The sequence below is a fragment of the Aethalodelphis obliquidens genome, unplaced genomic scaffold (assembly GCF_003676395.1).
Source record: "Aethalodelphis obliquidens isolate GAN/ISIS:26980383/991018 unplaced genomic scaffold, ASM367639v1 scaffold6, whole genome shotgun sequence".
Classification (NCBI taxonomy): domain Eukaryota; kingdom Metazoa; phylum Chordata; class Mammalia; order Artiodactyla; family Delphinidae; genus Aethalodelphis; species Aethalodelphis obliquidens.
This window is the reverse complement of record NW_020837950.1, coordinates 46,609,992-46,628,737: the sequence shown is the minus strand read 5'-3', so window position 1 is coordinate 46,628,737 and position 18,746 is coordinate 46,609,992. Positions and strand designations below refer to the sequence as shown.

At 36.1% G+C, this 18,746-nt stretch overlaps 1 protein-coding gene and 1 long non-coding RNA gene across 2 annotated transcripts in view; one reads left to right on the top strand and one right to left on the bottom strand.

The window, feature by feature from the left end:
* The window catches only part of LOC113619016 (uncharacterized), a 148,107-nt gene that overhangs the window by 3,488 nt on the left and 125,873 nt on the right, over positions 1–18,746 (top strand). The window lies entirely within an intron of this gene.
* ENPEP (glutamyl aminopeptidase) overlaps positions 1–18,746 on the bottom strand; it is a 104,571-nt gene that overhangs the window by 82,755 nt on the left and 3,070 nt on the right. Inside the window, exons 2-3 of the mRNA XM_027103514.1 lie at positions 6,801–6,942; positions 4,403–4,534 (exon numbers count right to left, since the gene is read on the bottom strand). Of these exons, the coding sequence (XP_026959315.1) occupies positions 4,403–4,534; positions 6,801–6,942 (274 nt within the window). The remainder of the gene's footprint in view (positions 1–4,402; positions 4,535–6,800; positions 6,943–18,746) is intronic.

The window sequence follows — 18,746 nt, the reverse complement described above, 5'->3', positions numbered from 1 at the left end:
GAAGGTGAGATCTTTGGCACTCAGAAATGGCATGATCAGCAGAGACCTTAAAACACAGTTGGGAGACACTGGACAGTGGTGACCACTTCTGTTTCACATCTTAATTGAAGTGCAGATACCTTAGCATATTTCACTCCCTTCAGGGCTTAGCATCCTCCTTGTGCACATAGTATGTGCTCAACAAAGACTGATAAAACATTCTGATTGGAGGAACCCTCAATTTTATTATCAATGCTGATGTAGCCAGGATGAGAAAGAGAAAAGAACTTGATATTGTTTTTAATTCTATAAATGCGTGTTTAAGGTACATGGTTGATATTACAGGAGGTCATCAATGTCTTTAATTTTTTATAAGTTTATGTTCTTCTAAATATTCTTCCAGCAGTAGGCAGAAATTTGGGGGAAGGGGAATACTTAGTAGAAAAGAATAGTGATACTTCGGGGTTTTTTTCAACTTTTCTTTGTGACTGCTTTATCACAGGAATGTGATATACACTTCCTAAATTTTAGATTGCCCCTTATCCATAGATAAATTATTATAAATATGCAGAACCTTGGCTTGAAGTTTGGGTGACTAAGGACTGTAATTTCGCTGTGGCTTTGAAGTTTCACAGTGTGTTCAGAACTTTGAGTTCCAGAGCTCAGCTGCCATGAGGTGTTGTTTGAGAAGAAACCCAGCATCGTCACTTAGGTTACACAAAACATTTGTTGACAGCTTACTTCTCATTTAACTCAAAATTTGAGTTGTTTGATGCTTGGTGATTATCATTCCTGCAGTAGAATTTTTCAAAACAAATAATAAACATTAAAAAATCTAACTTATCTCATAGAATTTTATATTCTTTTTTATTTTTGTATATTTAAATAAAGAATAAGGATCATTAGCAATCTTCTGTGGCTTCCTGAATTAAATACATTCCTTCAGGGAAGATTAAGAGACCTTAATTTAGAATAGTCCTTCCAGTAAAGAAAGAAATTTTTAAAAAATTCATTAAAATGTTATAAAAATCAAACTCATTCTGAAAACTTGGCATCAAAAAGACCACAAATAACAAATGCTGGAGAGGGTGTGGAGAAAAGGGAACACTTGTACACTGTCAGTGGGAATATAAATTTGTGCAGCCACCATGCAAAACAGTATGGAAGTTTCTCAAAAAACTAAAAATAGAACTACCATATGACCCAGCAATTCCACTGCTGGGTATACATCCAGAGAAAACAAAAACATTAATTCAAAAAGGTATATGGATTGGGTTGTTTGTTTTTTGATATTGAGCTGCATGAGCTGCTTGTATATTTTGGAGATTAATCCTTTGTCAGTTGCTTTGTTTGCAAATATCTTCTCCCATTTTGAGGGTTGTCTTTTTGTCTTGTTTATGGTTTCCTTTGCTGTGCAAAAGCTTTTAAGTTTCATTAGGTCCCATTTGTTTATTTTTGTTTTTATTTCCGTTTCTCTAGGATGTGGGTCAGAAAGGATCTTGCTCTGATTTGGGATATGGGGATATATGTATACATATAGCTGATTCACTTTGTTATACAGCAGAAACTAACACAACACTGTGAAGCAATTATACTCCAATAAAGATGTTAAAAAGAAAAAGGTATATGCACTGCAATGTTCATAGTAGCATATTTACAATAGCCAAGATATGGAAGCAAACTAAGTGTCCATCAACAAATGAATGGAGACGATGTGGTGTATATATATATATACAATGAAATACTACGCAGCCAAAAAATAATGAAAATTTGACATTTGCAACAACATGGATGGACTTGGAGTGTATTATACTTAGTGAAATAAGTCAGACAGAGAGAGACAAATACTGTATGATATCACTTATATGTGGAATCTGAAAAATAAAACAAACTAATGAATATAACATAAAAGAAACAGACTCACAGATATAGAAAACAAACTAGTGGTTACCAGTGGGGAGGGGGAGGGGAGGGGCAAAATACAGGTAAAGGATTAAGAGGTACAAACAGCTATGTGTAATATAAATAAGCTATAAGGACATATTGTACAGCCCAGGGAATATAGCCAATATTTTATAATAGCTATGAATGGAGTATAACCTTTAAAAGTTGTGAATTACTATGTTGCACATCTGAACTTCATTGTTAACCAACTATATCTCAATAAAAAATGTAATGCAACTAATATTCAAAAAAGGAAATAAGCAGAGTTAAGTCTTTTGAGCTACTTTCCAAACTTGGTTACCTTTTTTCCTAACAATTTTTTAGGGTTGGGTCCTCTAATCTTCATGAGCAACAAGGACATTTTAAGCATAGTGAATGGTTCAAGTACTAATATCTGCTACTCCAGGTAGACAGTTAAGAAGAACATAGGCCTCGATTCAGTATTTACTGACATAAAGGATTCTTGCCAGAATGGTGAGTTCAGTCAGGGTATTATAGATTTTTGGACTGCACAGTATAATCTGACTATGAATAGCAGGTGATAAATATACCAGAATAATACTGTCAGAAACAGAGTGGATAAGAATAGTTTTTTGATTCATGAAATTTCTACTAAAAATGTTGTATTACACAAAAAGTAACTAGCTTAATCTTTTTTTTAGCTGAACAAGTAATATAGAGATTTTGGCTCTAGATCATGCAGAATATTGATGCTTTAATGTACCCCCACTGCAAACAAACAGAAATGATAGTTGCAATATAAAAGTGGAAAACCCACGAGAAGTATCAGGACTTCAAACAATATAAGCATCTCCGTGGAGTTGATAAAGACACAAAGAAGTTGGCAGGAACTAAAGCTATTCGCTTATTGGGTTCTGGTTTTTGAAGGAATTAGCAACAAATTCCTGGAGGTTAGAGCAAGGTCATGCTTTGGAAATTATTTTTTTTAAACTCTGACTACTATTGCTGATTGTTTTATCATAGTTTCCTGTTTTTATTTTATGGTGATCATATCTTCTTGAATCTCTGAGTGTAATAATTAAAGGTTGTGTTGTCAGAATATGTTTAATTTTTTATGGCTTTTTTTTTTGTTTCCCTAACTATTCTTATTTACTCACACTGTGCTTTTCTGTTGGTCTTGGATTTTCTCTTTTATGTTGCTTGTTTTCCTCATATGTCTGTTTGTCTTAGGTTGTCTGTTTAGCTCTAAGAATGTAGTACTGTGAGACTGGTGTGGGTTCCCACCGATGTTACTTTCAAGTAGATATAAGTAGTGTGGTTTTCCTGTAATTCCCTCTGGAGTGGGAAATTGTACTGGAGCATTTGTGCTTGGGTGTTAAGGGCTAGATTTCAATTTAGAGTGAATGGGTAGGGAGCCAGTCAAATGCCAAAGAGGTGGAATTTACCTTGAATTGACATTCACGTTAGATGCCTTTAAGTTCTCCTGCAAGGTTCTGTTCAGTTGTGAAGAAAAGAACCCCACAGGTTTTTGCAGGAGGGAAACTCTGGTTGCCTGTCTTCTGTAGATGGGGTGGAGGGAGGAGCATCTCTCCCCTCCAGTGAGGTAAAGATATTTTTCAGAATATCACATTTCAGAACGTTTAGCAGGGCACATTGTTTGAAAAGAATCTGGAATTTGAGTCTCCACCACTTGCCAGTTGGGTGATCTTGAGCAAATTAATTAAACTCATTATTTCAGTTTTCTCATCTGTAAAGTAGGAGCGATGATTTCTTCCTTATAAAATTATATTGCAAAGATTATAATGTTTTATATATATAATATGTATCACAGAGGCAGACTAACCGTTAGCTTAGCAAGTGTTCAGGGCATGAGCAAATTGGGGGCCCCCCAAAAGAGAAAAATAATTAGGTAAAAGTATTTAGAATTACTTTTCTAATTTAGAATATAATTTAGAATCTACTTTTCTAAGAAAATTATTCAGTTCATCATTTTGATTTAAAAAAAGCTTATTTGTATTTTCTTACACTTTTAGAAAATGCTTTTTGATACTTTGCTGTTGTCCTATGTTGAATTACACATTGGAATGGCACCACAGACACCTCAGTGCTTAGTTACTTGAAGGATTTTCATCTCCCTCTGGTTTCCTCCTCTCCCTCTGGTCTTCATCTGGGACCCCCAAACACATACACCCAATCATTTTACTAAATTAAGCATGTGCAAATATTTAATACCTTTGTGCTGATATACTTAGGAGCTAGCTTTGGACTTATAGTGAATTTTCACCTTAAATAATTCAAGACTATCCATTCCTATGGCTGTTTCGTTTGTTTATTTTTCACCTGGGTCCTTTCAGCTTACATTTTCCTATATTATTCAGTGTATCATCAGGCTCACAGAGCCTGGTGACTAATGGGCTTTTCTGGTCTGTTGTGTGAAAAAAAAAAAAAACTATTCAAAAAAATTATAAAATCACAAATGCATACGTGGTAAATTTAAAAAATATATAATGGTACTCACAGGTATCCCCCTATTTGATATCCTCATTACGGAGTCAAATTGATGTACAGCAAAGCACACCAGGTAAGTGCTCATGGGAACAGACTTTTGGAAAGTTGTTCGATTCCATTTATCATCCACTGACTCTTCTTTCTGTTGAAAGCAAAAGATAATTTTTTATTTATAAAAAGATCAATCATGGACAAGACAAACAAAAAATTACTCCAAACCTAGCTTTCCAGTCAGAAGTCCTTTGTCAAAGCTTAGGTGTAAAAAGAAATTTTACCCCTAACTGGTGATGTTGAAAAAAACTAGAGGAAAATTCATTTTATTTTTAGTACTGTGAAAGAGTGATTGAACTATATACCATATGAGGTTTCTCAGGGAGAAATACAACTTTGTGATATAAACTGGACAGGAGTTTATCTTTCTACATTAAACACACAATCCTGGCCATAATATTTGAGCAGGTACTGTGGCCTCTTAATGAAGAACAGGCTAGTGCTCAGTGCCTTGCACACAGAACGGACTAAGCAGGTATTTGCTGATTTGACTATGTGCAAGAGGGTAATAGCTGTACCAGGCATAGCAGGATGTCAGGTTGTCTTTTTCATCTCTGGTTGTCTCCATCTGAGACCCAGGGTATGGTCACTAAAGTCACTGCTTTGGTTACCGTGGAGAGAGAGAAGGATTGCATTACTTCATGCAACTACCGACCCCATCTGTCTGGTTTTCTGTCCATGCCAGCTTTGCCTTCCTCTCTCAGCCAGTCATCAGTCCTAATACTTCATCCATGAATAGTTGCCTGATTCCTGCTACCCATTGTTTAAACATTTCCACATGCCCTGCAGCCATACAGTGAGTTACTCTACAGTGGAAAGCTTTAAAAAAGGATTTAAGAGAGGGAGGCTAGACTAGAACTTGATGCATCATCGGCAAGGCAAGCATGATGTGCACATGCTTATAGAGAAGAGTTGGAGCCCCAGCAAAGTTACTCTATGATAAGAACCTAGTAGTAGTTTCGATCTCCTAAGGACCCAGATTATTCACCTTCTTCCAGGACTAGTTTCTGGAACTAGGTGAAAGTGAAGAAGTATATACTCTGCAAAACAAAAAGGTCATGTGAGGAAACTGTAAACAGAGGTTAGTAAAGTTTGCATTCTTACTCCTCCCACCTTCATTTTCTCTGTTCTATGCCAAAAAATTCTGATGGCATTTTATTCTGATCCAGTCTTCTGGATTAGAGTGTCATAGTTTAGGTTTATCCTTTCCTCTTTCTTCTCCAATCAAAACCCAATTGCCCAGGTGTCTGACACCAGAAGAAAAGTTGATAAACTTACACCAACAGTTTACTTTTTAACCTTCTTAAAGCTTTGGTTTGCTTTTTCAAGGAATATTTGTAATTAAAGAGGATGAATTTCAGTGATGATATTTCACAAAGTGGATCAGAAAGATGGGAGTTGTAAAGTACGCACAATGCTTTTCTGGTATTAGATAGGTGACAGTTATATCTAAGGATGAGCTTCACCCTTTTATTTTATTTTATTTTTTTTGCGGTACGCGGGCCTCTCACTGTTGTGGCCTCTCCCGTTGTGGAGCACAGGCTCCAGACATGCAGGCTCAGCGGCCATGGCTCACGGGCCCAGCTGCTCCGCGGCATGTGGGATCCTCCCGGGCCGGGGCACGAACCCGTGTCCCCTGCATCGGCAGGCGGACTTTCAACCACTGCGCCACCAGGGAAGCCCCAAGCTTCATCCTTTTACATGTCAAAGGTATAAGGAATAATAAACCTCAACCTTGAGGTAATGATGCTTTAGTTAACTGCGTTACCCATTCTGGAGAGGAGGAGCAGTAACAGAGGAAAGAGTCATGTTAATAATTATACAAACAGAACTTACTGTAGCCTTTTTTTTTTTTTTTAACATTTAATGAGTACTTCTTGTTCACTAGAATACCTATAGGCATGGTGTTTCCTGGAGTTGTGGCTATATTCCAATATTTAAGTGATGATTTTTTGTAGTAGCCCTCTATTAAAAACTGGGTTTATATTCAACTGAAAACCAAGGATAGTAACTAGGCCCTTGAATATTTTTAAATCTGTAATTCCATTAGTTTGCCTTTAATTTGTCATGATTAGGGGCTTCTTTCATTTAAGCAGAACCCAGCTAATGTATGTCTACTGTATCCATTCTTGCTTAGAAAACCTAACATGGTGTTTTGATTGGAATGTGATATCTTGAATTAAAGATGTCTAGTACTCAAAGAAAAGAGATTGCCCAAATGTATTTTCGAGCTTCTAAATAAGCTATTAGAGCACATTTATTTTAGAGTTCAGTAGGTTCTTTCATAGCAAAGCAGGTAATTTACCTGATATTATAAACAGACTATCTGCATAAATTAAAAAATTTAAAATACTCACCTCCACTGGCATGTTTGAAAGTGCCTTATATTCTTTGGGGTGGACGATAGATATTGTATAAGTTGCCTTTTTGTTGGGCTCATCAAAACAAGGGAAGGATTTCCTGGCATCTGTTGGTTCATGATCAGTGGCTGCTATGCTCCTTAGAAATAAACACACAAACAAAATATATGTTGCCTCTTCTGATAGCCCCTATGTTTCTATTCCTATAGAAAAGAATCAGCTATGTAATTATAACTACTGCATTTCTTAAAATGAGTTTCCATCCAGAAAACTATCAAATAGTTGTCAAAGTCTTTCCTGGAATTGTTAGGTTAACAAATAAATGAAAATTCAGAAACTGCTTCGGATATTTTATAGGAGTAGTTAGGTATTTTGTTGCCATAACTAAAAATCTGTGAACTCTAAATGAGCAAAAATCAATCCGTTTCTGAGCTATCACTCTTTCCATCCTAAAGCCATCAAGCGACAAGTAGATAAACACAAAGCCAAACTCAAAGGCTTGCTTGTACCTGTCCTTGTGAGTGTGAACAGCTGTGTCCTGTCACGGAGTAGAGGAGTATATTCCAGAGTCCACAGCTCCTGTCCCTAATAGTACATTCTTTCTTACTTATGTTACACCAGGGACAAATCCCTTAGTTTTCATTTTCATGCAAAGTCAGTCCCTGAGCAATCTCCCAGTGAAGCAACCTTTGGCCAGGTTTAAAGTCCACTTTTGGAAAGAGACAGTATTCCTTTATAGCTCTAACTTAATGCTTATTAAGCTAAAATGTTAGTGTTTAATGTTTCCATCATTTCAAAGTGGAAATATTTTTTTCTGAGTAATTGCTCAAAACAAATCAATGAATGTAAACTTTTTACATGTAGTTATATTACAGTAAGATATTGTACATTTGCTCATTAGAAGAGTAAGCAGAGTAAAAAGTGTAAAAGGAAAGAAATGTTGACTTATATTCATTAATAATTTGTGTAAGGAAAATATTTCATCCTTCAGAATTCTCAGAGACTAAGGAACATATTTCATAAAGAATAACAAATTGTTACATTGTTCATTGATCCAATAAATATTAATTGAACCCCTTCCTACACACACACACACACACACACACACACACACACACACATCTACCAGGCATTATTCTAGGTTCTGAGGGAATAACAAAGAATGAATAAATAAATAAATAGATAAATAAGGAGAGTGTTAAGAGCTATACAGAAAATGAAACAGGGGAAGTGACAGAAAATGACTCAGGAAAAGTGGTGAGCAATATTAGGTAGAGTAGTCAGGGACAGTCTCTTGGAGTAGGTGATGGTTTGCTGAGATCCGAATGATGAGAAAAACCCAGACAGGTGAAGATTAGGGAAAATGTGTTTCCTTAACAGAGGGAACAGCAAGTGCACAGTCTCTAAAGTGGAAAAGAATTTAATGTGGTTGAGACCTGAAAGATGTCCAGTGTAGCTGAAGTACAGTGAACTGGAGGGACTAAGGGGTCAGCAGAGGCCATGGTAAGTGTCTTCATTTCATTTGGGTTCAAGGATGCATTATATACATTAACTTATATAAAAAATAATATGTCATAGGTCAACATCCAACTACAAGAAATTAAAATATTTTTGAATTTCTTTTAAAACCCCTTTGGATACAAAAATCAGTTGTCAAAAACTCAGCCAAAAAAACTAATCTGTAAAAAATAAAACTGGAAAAGGTCTGTCTTTTAGGACACTGTTGACTGAGGGGGACAACTTTCTGGGATGACTGAAAAAATCTATACCTTATGTATAGCTGATTCATTTTGTTATAAAACAGAAACTAACACACCATTGTAAAGCAATTATACTACAATAAAGATGTTAAAAAAAAAAGCTATACCTTTTTATGGGTGTGGTTAACAAAGATGTGTGCATTTGTCAAAATTCACTGAATTGTTCCCATTAGATTTGTGCATTTAATGTATATAAATTTTACCTAAAAATAACTAAATCAATATTGAGCTCCAGTAAATAGGTTTAGATTTGCATTGTTGCAGTGGCATGAGTTAACAGTTCAGAAACAATCTCTTCTGTATCCCAAGCTTGAGCAAATGAAAAAAAAAATGAGGATAACAGAAGGCAGGTTTCTCACAGCTGGGGAAGAGAGTTATAAATTTGTAAAAAAGGAAGACTAGACCTTGGTATTGAACTGTAACTGCAGGTTCAGTGTATCCTCAATGATTTTTCACATACACATGTATCTATATATGTAAATGGATATAAAAATACACAGAGACATGTATTTCCTAGTTTTGTCTAGAAGAAATGACAAGCTTGTAGCAATGAGCACAACTAGTTCCCATTACCACTCTCCAATAAAAGGAACCAGAACTCTTCATAAAAATGGCTGATTCCAGTGCTGGATCAGAAAGGTCCAAAATGATCCTGGAACATCTTGCTTTGCCAAAAAGTAAGGAAGTTTTCAAAGAATCATAAGAATAAGTCAAAAGGACACAAAAGTCAGCTGGAGGGGACTACCCCTGGCCAGATCTGGGGGAACATCAAAATAAGTAATGGAATTATAAACTATTGATTAAAATAAGAATCCATGATAAAACATATGAATAAATAAATAAGTGGGGCAAAGGAAAGCTCTTCTTTACAGTAGATTGCCTACTAATAATTTTAGGAGGAATGATGGATTTAGAAAATCATCAGTGGATGCCAAAACAAAGTGGATGAAAGTTTGTTGAGGAAAGGGATATCTGAATAGTTTCAAACACTTTCTCTGAAAATTACGTACAAATAAAAAAATTATAACTTTACAATGAAGAAAACTGTTGGATACCACCTTAAACAAGTAATCAAAGATCACTAATAATTGTACAGATCAACATAACGTGTCTCCTGATGTGACTTCGTGAGAGGGACTAAGTATCACTTCTCTGAAATTCCTGACAAAAATGCTTGACTTGCATTTTTAAATCATGAGGAAAATCAGGCAAACTAAAACTGAGGGATATTCTCAAAATAACTGGCCTGTGCTCTTCAAAAATATCAAGGTTGTGAAAGACAAAGAAAGGCAAGGGACTGTTCCAGTTTAAAGGAGTCTAAAAAGGCATGACATTAAATGCATTGCATGAATCCAAACTGGATACTGGACTGGGAAAAAAATACTGGGTTAATTGATGAAATTTGATTATGACTGTGGATTAGATGATTATCATATCAATGTTAAATGTTCTGATTCTGATAACTGTACTGTGGTTATGTTAGAAAATGTCCCTGTACTTAAGAAATATATACTGAATGTGAAGAGGTAAAGGGAGACAATGTTTCAATATACTCTAAAGGTCTAGAGAGAGACAGAGACATGGGGTTGCTGGGGAGAGAGGAAATAGGACAAAATGTAAACAATTGATAGTGTTCCTAGGAGTTTCTTGTATTGTTCTTGTAACTGTTCTGTTAAGTTTGAAATTATTTCAAAATAAAGTTACCCAAAAAGTCCCAGCCAAGAATTTATTCTTCAGTATTACTGATTAGTTTTTGTGATAACAGTTTAACTATTAAATTGAAGTTTCTAACACACGTAGACTGTAGTGAATTGCAAATGCATCAGAATATAAAGAAGCCTGTACACTTCCCCAGTGTACTAAGGATTTATAAGAAGATCCACCAGGCTCCAACCCCATGTTTAGTCAGCTGCTTTTTTCTTTTGAATTCCTCTGGATTCTGATTTCTTCCCCAGGCAAAGGAAGAGGAAAAGTCACTCTCTGCAAGAATGTTTCAATTTAGTCACACCTCAGAAATAAGCCAGATAACTAATTTGGGAATATGAGTGTGATTAACAGACAAGGGAGAGATTGACAATAATACAATAATAGTAGGGGACTTGATCACACCACTTACATCAATGGACAGTCATCCAGATAGAATCATCAGATAGAAAACCATTAAGAAATCAGTGCTCTTAAATGACACATTAGACCAGTTGGACTTAATATGTATTTACAGGACATTCCATCCCAAAACAGCAGAATACACATTCTTTTCAAGAGCCCATGCAATATTCTCCAGGATAGATTGTGTGCTAGGCCACAAAACAAGTCTCAACAAATTTAAGAGGATAGAAATTATATCAAGCATTTTTTCTGACTACAATGGTATGAAAGTAGAAATCATTTACAGGAAGAAAAACAGGAAAAACACAAACAGGTGGAGACTAAACAACATGCTACTAAAAAACCAATGGGTCGGGCTTCCCTGGTGGCACAGTGGTTGAGAGGCCGCCTGACGATGCAGGGACACGGGTTCGTGCCCCGGTCCAGGAAGATCCCATATGTCGCAGAGCGGCTAGGCCTGTGAGCCATGGCTGCTGAACCTGCACGTCGGAGCCTGTGCTCTGCAACGGGAGAGGCCACAACAGTGAGAGGCCCACGTACCGCAAAAAAAAAAAAAACAACAAAAAACCAATGGGTCAATCAAGAAATCAAAGAGGAAATTAGAAAATACCTTGAGACAAATGGAAATAAAAACATAACTATCCAAAATCTATGGGATGCCTCAAAAGCAGTTTTAAGAGAGAAATTTATAGCAACACAGGCTTACCTCAAGAAACAAGAAAAGTTTCACATAAACAACCTAACCTACCAACTAAAAGACTTAGAAAAAGAAGAACAAACAGAGCCCAAAGTCAGCAGAAAGAAGGAAATAATAAAGATCAGAAAGGAAATAAATAGACACTGAAAAAAAATAGAAAAGATCAATAAAACCAAGAGCTGGTTTTTTTGGAAAGATAAACAAACTTTATAAGTGTTTAGCCAGGCTCACCAAGAAAAAAGAGAGAGGACCCAAATTAACAAAATAAGAAATGAAAGAGGAGAAATTACAACCAATATAACAGAGATTTAAAAAAATAAGAGAATATTATGAACAGCAATAAAGCAATAACTTAGACAACCTAGAAGAAATGGATAAATTTCTAGAGACATAAGATCTTCCAAGACTGCATCAGGAAGAAATAGACAATCTGAACAGACCAATCTAAAAAAAACTCCTAGCAAACAAAAGTCCAGGACCAGAGAGCGTCACAGGGGAATTCTACCAAACATATAGAGAAGAGCTAATATCTATCCTTCTCAAACTATTCTAAAAAAATTGAAGAGGAGGGAACACTTCCAAATTCACTCCATGAGGCCACCGTTACTCTGATACTGAAAGTAGACAAAAAATACTACAAAAAAAGAAAATTACAAGCCAATATCTCTGATGAATATAGATATAAAAATCCTCAATGAAATATCAGCAAACTGAATTCAACAATATATAAAAAGGATCAGACATCATGATCAAGTAGGATTTATTCCAGGGATGCAGTGATGGTTCAAGATCCACAAATCAATCACTGTGATACACCACATTAACAACAGGAAACATAAAAATCACATGATTATCTCAATAGCTGTAGGAAAATTTAACAGAATTCAACATCCACTCATGATAAAAACTCTCATTGAAGTTGGTATAAAGGGAACATATCTCAACATAATAAAGCCCATACATGACAAACCCACAGCTAACATCATACTCAGTGGTGGAAAGCTGAAAGCTTTTCCTCTAAAATCAGGAACAAGACAAGGATGCCCATTCTTGTCAATTATTTACATAGTATTGGAGATCCTAGCCACAGCAATCATACAAGAAGAAAAAACAAAAGGCATCCAAATAGGAAAGAAAGAAGTAAAATTGTCACTATTTGCATGATACTATATATAGAAAACCCTAAAGTCTCCACTAAAAAACTATTAGAACTAATAAATGAAGTCAGTAAAATTGCAAGATACAAGATTAGTATACAGAAATCTGTTGCTTTGTCTATACACTAATAATGAACCAAAAGAAAGAGAAAGCAAGAAAATAATCCTGTTTAAAATCATACCAAAAAGAATAAAATGCCTAGGAATAAACTTAACCAAGGAGGTGAGAAACCTATACTTTGAAAAGTATAAGACATTGATGAAGGAAATTGAAGGTGATGCAAAGAAATGGAAAGATATCCTAGGTTCATGGATTAGAAGAATTGATACTGTTAAAATATCCACACTACCCAAAGCAATCTACAGATTTAATGCAATCCCTATGAAAATACTTGTGACGTTTTTCACAGAACTGGAACAAATAATCCTGAAATTCATATGGAACCACAAAAGACCCCAATTTTCCAAAGCAATCTTGAGAAAAGAGAACAAAGCTGGAGATATCACTCTCTGGCTTCAGACTTCAGACTACAAAGCTACAGTAACCAAAACAGTATGATACTGGCACAAAATCAGACACGTAGATCAATAGAACAGAACAGAGAGCCCAGAAATAAACACACGCACTTATAGTCAATTAATCTATGACAAAGGAGGCAAGAATATACAATGGGGAAAAGACAGTTTCTTTAATAAATGGTGCTCAGAAACCTGGACAACTACATGTAAAAGAATGAAATTAGAACATTTTCTCACACCATATACAAAAATCAACTCAAAATAAATTAAAGACCTAAATGTAAGACCAGAAATCATAAAACCCCTAGAAGAAAACATAGGCAGAACACTCTTTCACATAAATTGTAGCAATATATTTTTAGATCTGTCTTCTAAGGCAAAGGAAACAAAATAAAAAATAAACAAATGGGATCTAATTAAACTTAAAAGCTTTTGCACAGCAAAGGGAATCATCAACAAAACAAAAAGACAGCCTATGAAATGGGAGAAAAGATTAGCAAATGATATGACCAGTAAGGGGTTAATATCCATAATATATAAACAGCTTATACAACTCAATACCCAAAAAATGAACAACCTGAATAAAAATGGCTGAAGACCTGAATAGACAATATTCCAAAGAAGACATACAGTTGGGGAACAGGCACACAGAAATATGCTCAACATCACTAATCATCAGAGAAATGTAAATCAAAGCAGTGAGATATCACCTCACAACTGTCAGAATGGCTTTTATCAAAAAACACAAATAATAAATGTTAGTAAGGATGTGGAGAAAAGGGAACCCTGGTACACTGTTGGTGGGAATGCAAATTGGTACAGTCACTATGGAAAACAGTATGGAGGTTCCTCATAAAACTAAAAATTGGACTACCATATAATCCAGCAATTCCAGTCCTGGGTATCTATCTGGAAAAAAAATGAAAACACTAATTTGAAAAGATACATGCACTCCAATGTTCATAGACAAGATATGGAAGCAACCTAAGTGTCCATCAACAAATGAATGGATAAAGAGGATGTAGTATCTATGTATACAATGGATATTACTCAGCCATAAAAAAGAATGAAAGTCTGCCATTTGCAATAATATGCATAGACCTGAAGGGTATTATGCTTAATGAAATAAGTCAGACAGAGAAAGACAAATATTGTATGTTATCACTTATATGTGGAATCTAAAAAATAAACAAATATAACAAAACAGAAATAGACTTACAGATATAGAGAACAAACTAGTGGTTACCAGTGGGGATAGGGAAGGGGGGAGGGGCAAGATGTGGTAGCAGATTAAGAGGTACAAACTACTATGTATAAAATAAATAAGCTACAAGGATATATTGTACAGCACAGGGAATATAGCTAATATTTTATAGTAACTTTAAATGGAGTATAATCTATAAAAATATTGAAACTAATATAATATCATAAATCAACTATACTTCAATTATTTAAAAAGGCCCTATTTGTATATGCTAAATTCCATCCAGAGTTACCAAAGTTTTCTAAATATATGCAGATTTGAAAACAACGTATATGAGATAGCAATACAAAACCATTTTAGATCACAACTTCTTTGGGGAGGTTTTATTCAGTGATTAAAACTTCTTTTTAAAGTTAGATGAATTGGTTTGCAAATTAATGGAAAAGGCCTGGCTAATCTCACAGTATGTTCAGGAGTAACTCTTGGGTATGTCTTAAATAATTATAATGCCAGGCAAATGTGCTGAGGTAAACCATTTTTACATAGGGGCCTCTCTGTGTTGTAAGTCACTTACTAGACCCAGCACATTAAAAGTATAATTCTGTGTAGCTTGTTAATTTACAAAAGGGAAGGCATTCCTCTGACTTCTCTGAGTGCATCAGATCAAGCTGACCTTAGAGAACGCTGAAGAGAGAGAAAGTAATGATTGCAAGCACCAACCGTTCACTCTGAATCAACTTTAAAAAAACCAGCTACTTGATTACCTCATAAATCATCTGGCGTACTGTTTCCAATGAAGACTCTCAGGCTATGTTCAGCAGTTTAATATCTTGAGCCAGAAAAATAAACAGCAAGGTCTGAGTGAAAAACTTAAATGAAAGACTGCTGATGCAGGCGAGGCAGCCACAATGAAGTATCTTTGCAGACTAGTAAAGGGTTCCAGAATTCAGTAGAGGAGCTGATCAGTGCAAGACAACCCATCTAGATTATTCAAACTCCAACCAATTTTTTTTTTTGCGGTACCCGGGCCTCTCACTGCTGTGGCTTCTCCCGTTGCGGAGCACAGGCTCCGGACGCGCAGGCTCAGCGGCCATGGCTCATGGGCCCAGCCACTCCGCGGCATGTGGGATCTTCCCAGACCGGGGCACGAACCCGTGTCCTCTGCATTGGCAGGCGGACTCTCAACCACTGCGCCACCAGGGAAGCCCCTCCAACCTATTTTTATGGTGGTTTGAACCAATTAATTATTTAAATTTATTTTCCAAATGCTTTTTTTCTATGCAGAGGATACTCAAGGTCAAGTAAAATTTCTTGTTTCCTTGCTTCCAAAATAAAGGAAATTACTATGCATCCTGCAACAAGTAAACAAGACACCCCTGCTGAAGCTGTTCTTTGTTGATAATGGGCATACTGATAGCTCGACATATCAATATAATGAATAAACTGACATACAATTAAAATGTCAAGATCAAAACTACAAATGAGTATACATATCTGTGCGTGAGGATATAATGCACACACACGTGCACACACACACACACACACACACACTTAATTATGACCTTCTCAATGATTTCTGCTCTGTTTCCACTTAACTGCTAAATCTTTATCACAAGCCCTAACCTTGTGCTTCAGATTTAATTATCCAAGTGCCTACTAGACATCTCTTCGTAGATGTCTGACAGGCATTCAACACATCGGCCACCGAACTCATGACCTTCCCTTCTAAACCTGGTTCTTCTATTTTCAATATCAGTGAAAGGTGTGGGCTATCAGATCAGATATCTGGAGCATCCTAAACCTATAACTCATCTCTTCCCCACAGCCAGTCAGTATTCAAATCCTGACTGCGTTACCTGCAAGCTATTTTCTCCATTATGTTCTCTTCTGTCTGTCCTGAAATCACTGTCCTACCTGATCCTCATCGTCTTCTCTTTCCTGGATAACTGCAGTGTCTCTCATATACTCATGTACAGATTTAGTTCTTTCCTCCCCATGTAAATAGTCATTGGTTAACTTTTCCTGCATAATGCCTGTCATTAAATATCCTTACTTTTTTTTTTCCTGTGGGTTTTCCAGAGTTATCTCTAGCTAGCCTCTTCATATAAACCTCTCCTACAAACTTATTTCTTCTCCCGACTATGCTTTTTTGACCTAATGCCTTTCCTGTTTGCCTGCTTTTTACCTTCTTGTTGCCTCTGCCTATTGAAATCCCACCATTACATCAAAATTCAACTTCAATCCCAGCAATGCTGTAAAAACCCAGAAAACCCAAACCGGAAACCATGTGTCCCTCTTTTAAATTCTTCTTGCAATTCCTGTCAGTTCCAATGGTTCTCAGTCCTTAAAGTATGAAGACTGCATTCCTAAGTCAAAAAAAGATTCTACTGACTTCTCTTGCCTTTGACAAGACGGGGAGAAAAGGAACCATGGGAAGTTTTCCATCCTGACTGAGTGGGAAGGTGGAGCTGTCATTGGTGGAAATTGGATTCCTCTATGGGAAAGGGGCTGTGGCGATGCAGCATGTCCCAGCATGTTCCAGAGGACAGTAGTGTGAGAGCCTATATGAAAATTTCTATATATTCATTTAATAATCATTAAGTTCTCTCTGTGTGCTAGGTAGTGAACAAGAGAGACACAGGGACCCTACTCTCAGGGACCCACAGAAGATTCCACAGTCTCATGCAGTTGGGAAACTACATACTATGGCAGCTTCTAGAGGTTCATAATGAACATTATCATATTAAAGTCTCTGAAAAGTCCCACCATTTTAAAAAAACTTTAAAGTTTAAAAAACTTTAACATAATTTTGTGTTTAGTATTATTTCCCAAAGAAATTTGGCCACAGAATCCCTCCCTTGCATTTTTCTGACAGTATCTATTAATATCCCATGCAACTAGAACTCTCTGGAACAGATAATTAGGAAATGCTGTGTAAGAGCAATCCAAATGCAGAGAAGGAAATGCTGAACCTTGGAGAGGAGAGAATATTGTTATATACTTCGGAGATGTGAGTAGAGGGGAACTCTGAGAACAACTGGAAATCCTACATAACTATTGAGAAGGAGTGTTGAAATGGTTTGGTGGTGTGGGCAGGAAAACATTCCAAAGGTTCCAATCCTTCGAAGTAGTTTTCCTCAGACCCGAAGGAACAGACCAGAGAGTAGGAAAAGTGGCTGTTAAGTTTCCCAAACTTTCTTCTCCTGACCCTCACTATAGCTGTCTCCCCGGTGAGATGATACGGTTATTATGGCTAGGGAACTCTAAACTTGCTCTACCTTCTCCAAGTCTCCATTTGCCTCTGAATTTTGAGGGAAAGAAGCTCAGATAGTTGTCTCTTCTCCGTGAAGTTCAAGTGTCGGTTGTATTTACAGAAATCAAGTAATTTTGGCTACTATTGAGTGCACTAATGTTTATTTGCACTGTGGTTGCGACGGTCATATCCCATACCGCATATACTCAATCCTGGAGTTAATTTTACAATAAGGCAGAAGGGTTGGAAAGTATAATCTTGATGGTGTACATAAAATGTATTACTCTGATGGCATTTGAAATTGCATGAGCATCAAATATTACAAAGTTCACTCTATAATCTGAAAGGACGGTGCTCTTCCCCCTGAACTCACGCTTGTGGCCCTCCTCTGCACTCTGTAGATGAGACCCACTAAAGAGGCCTGCACTGTCAAAATGTTATTCACAGGCTTGAAAGAAAACAATGCACTTTTCTCATATGCTTGAAATATTTCAGAATAAGAAAAACAAAAAGTATTCCATTGAGCCTAAATGAGGTTATTATGTTCCAGAACCATTCCAAAACCATGTGTGCAGTGCAAAACTGGCTGCATCCTGTGTAATGTAAGAGCCTCATCTGCTACCAATGAAAACAGACAAACCTGGTGACACCAGTCCTCCATGGGAGCCTAATTGAGCACCAGCCTTCCTCCCCAACCTTGCGTCACTTAGTATTTCTGAGTATTTTAGCAACTAAGACAGCTAAGTTTCAGAATGTCATCTCTCAAGTATATATCTTATCATAAAACTAACTCATACAGTAAAATAATCCAAAGAGTTAGAATGAATAATATATATTTTAGCATATAGTAATTTTTTGTATTTATAAAATATATAACAGAAACTTATTAATGGAACTGTGTTCCATATTTTTTGGCCTTCCTGTAGTGTATAGAATTTTATAAAGTATTTTGATGGCTTTACCCAGATGCAATTTCTGTTCTTTTCACAACCCAAAAAGCAGTTTTAAACTCAGCAATAATCATTTAAAAGTTTTGACTTGTTTTCACTTTACACTAACATATTTTTAGAATCTCTTGAAAGTAGATATTCTTTAGAGTATTATTTCTTTACCAAATTGCAAACACTTAAAAAAATCATCTTATCGTTAGTAAGGCTCAGAGAAATAAGTTCTTTCATTCATTGTTTGTGGAAATGTAATTTGGGACATATTTTTGAAAGTCAGTTTGGAGATACACACATATA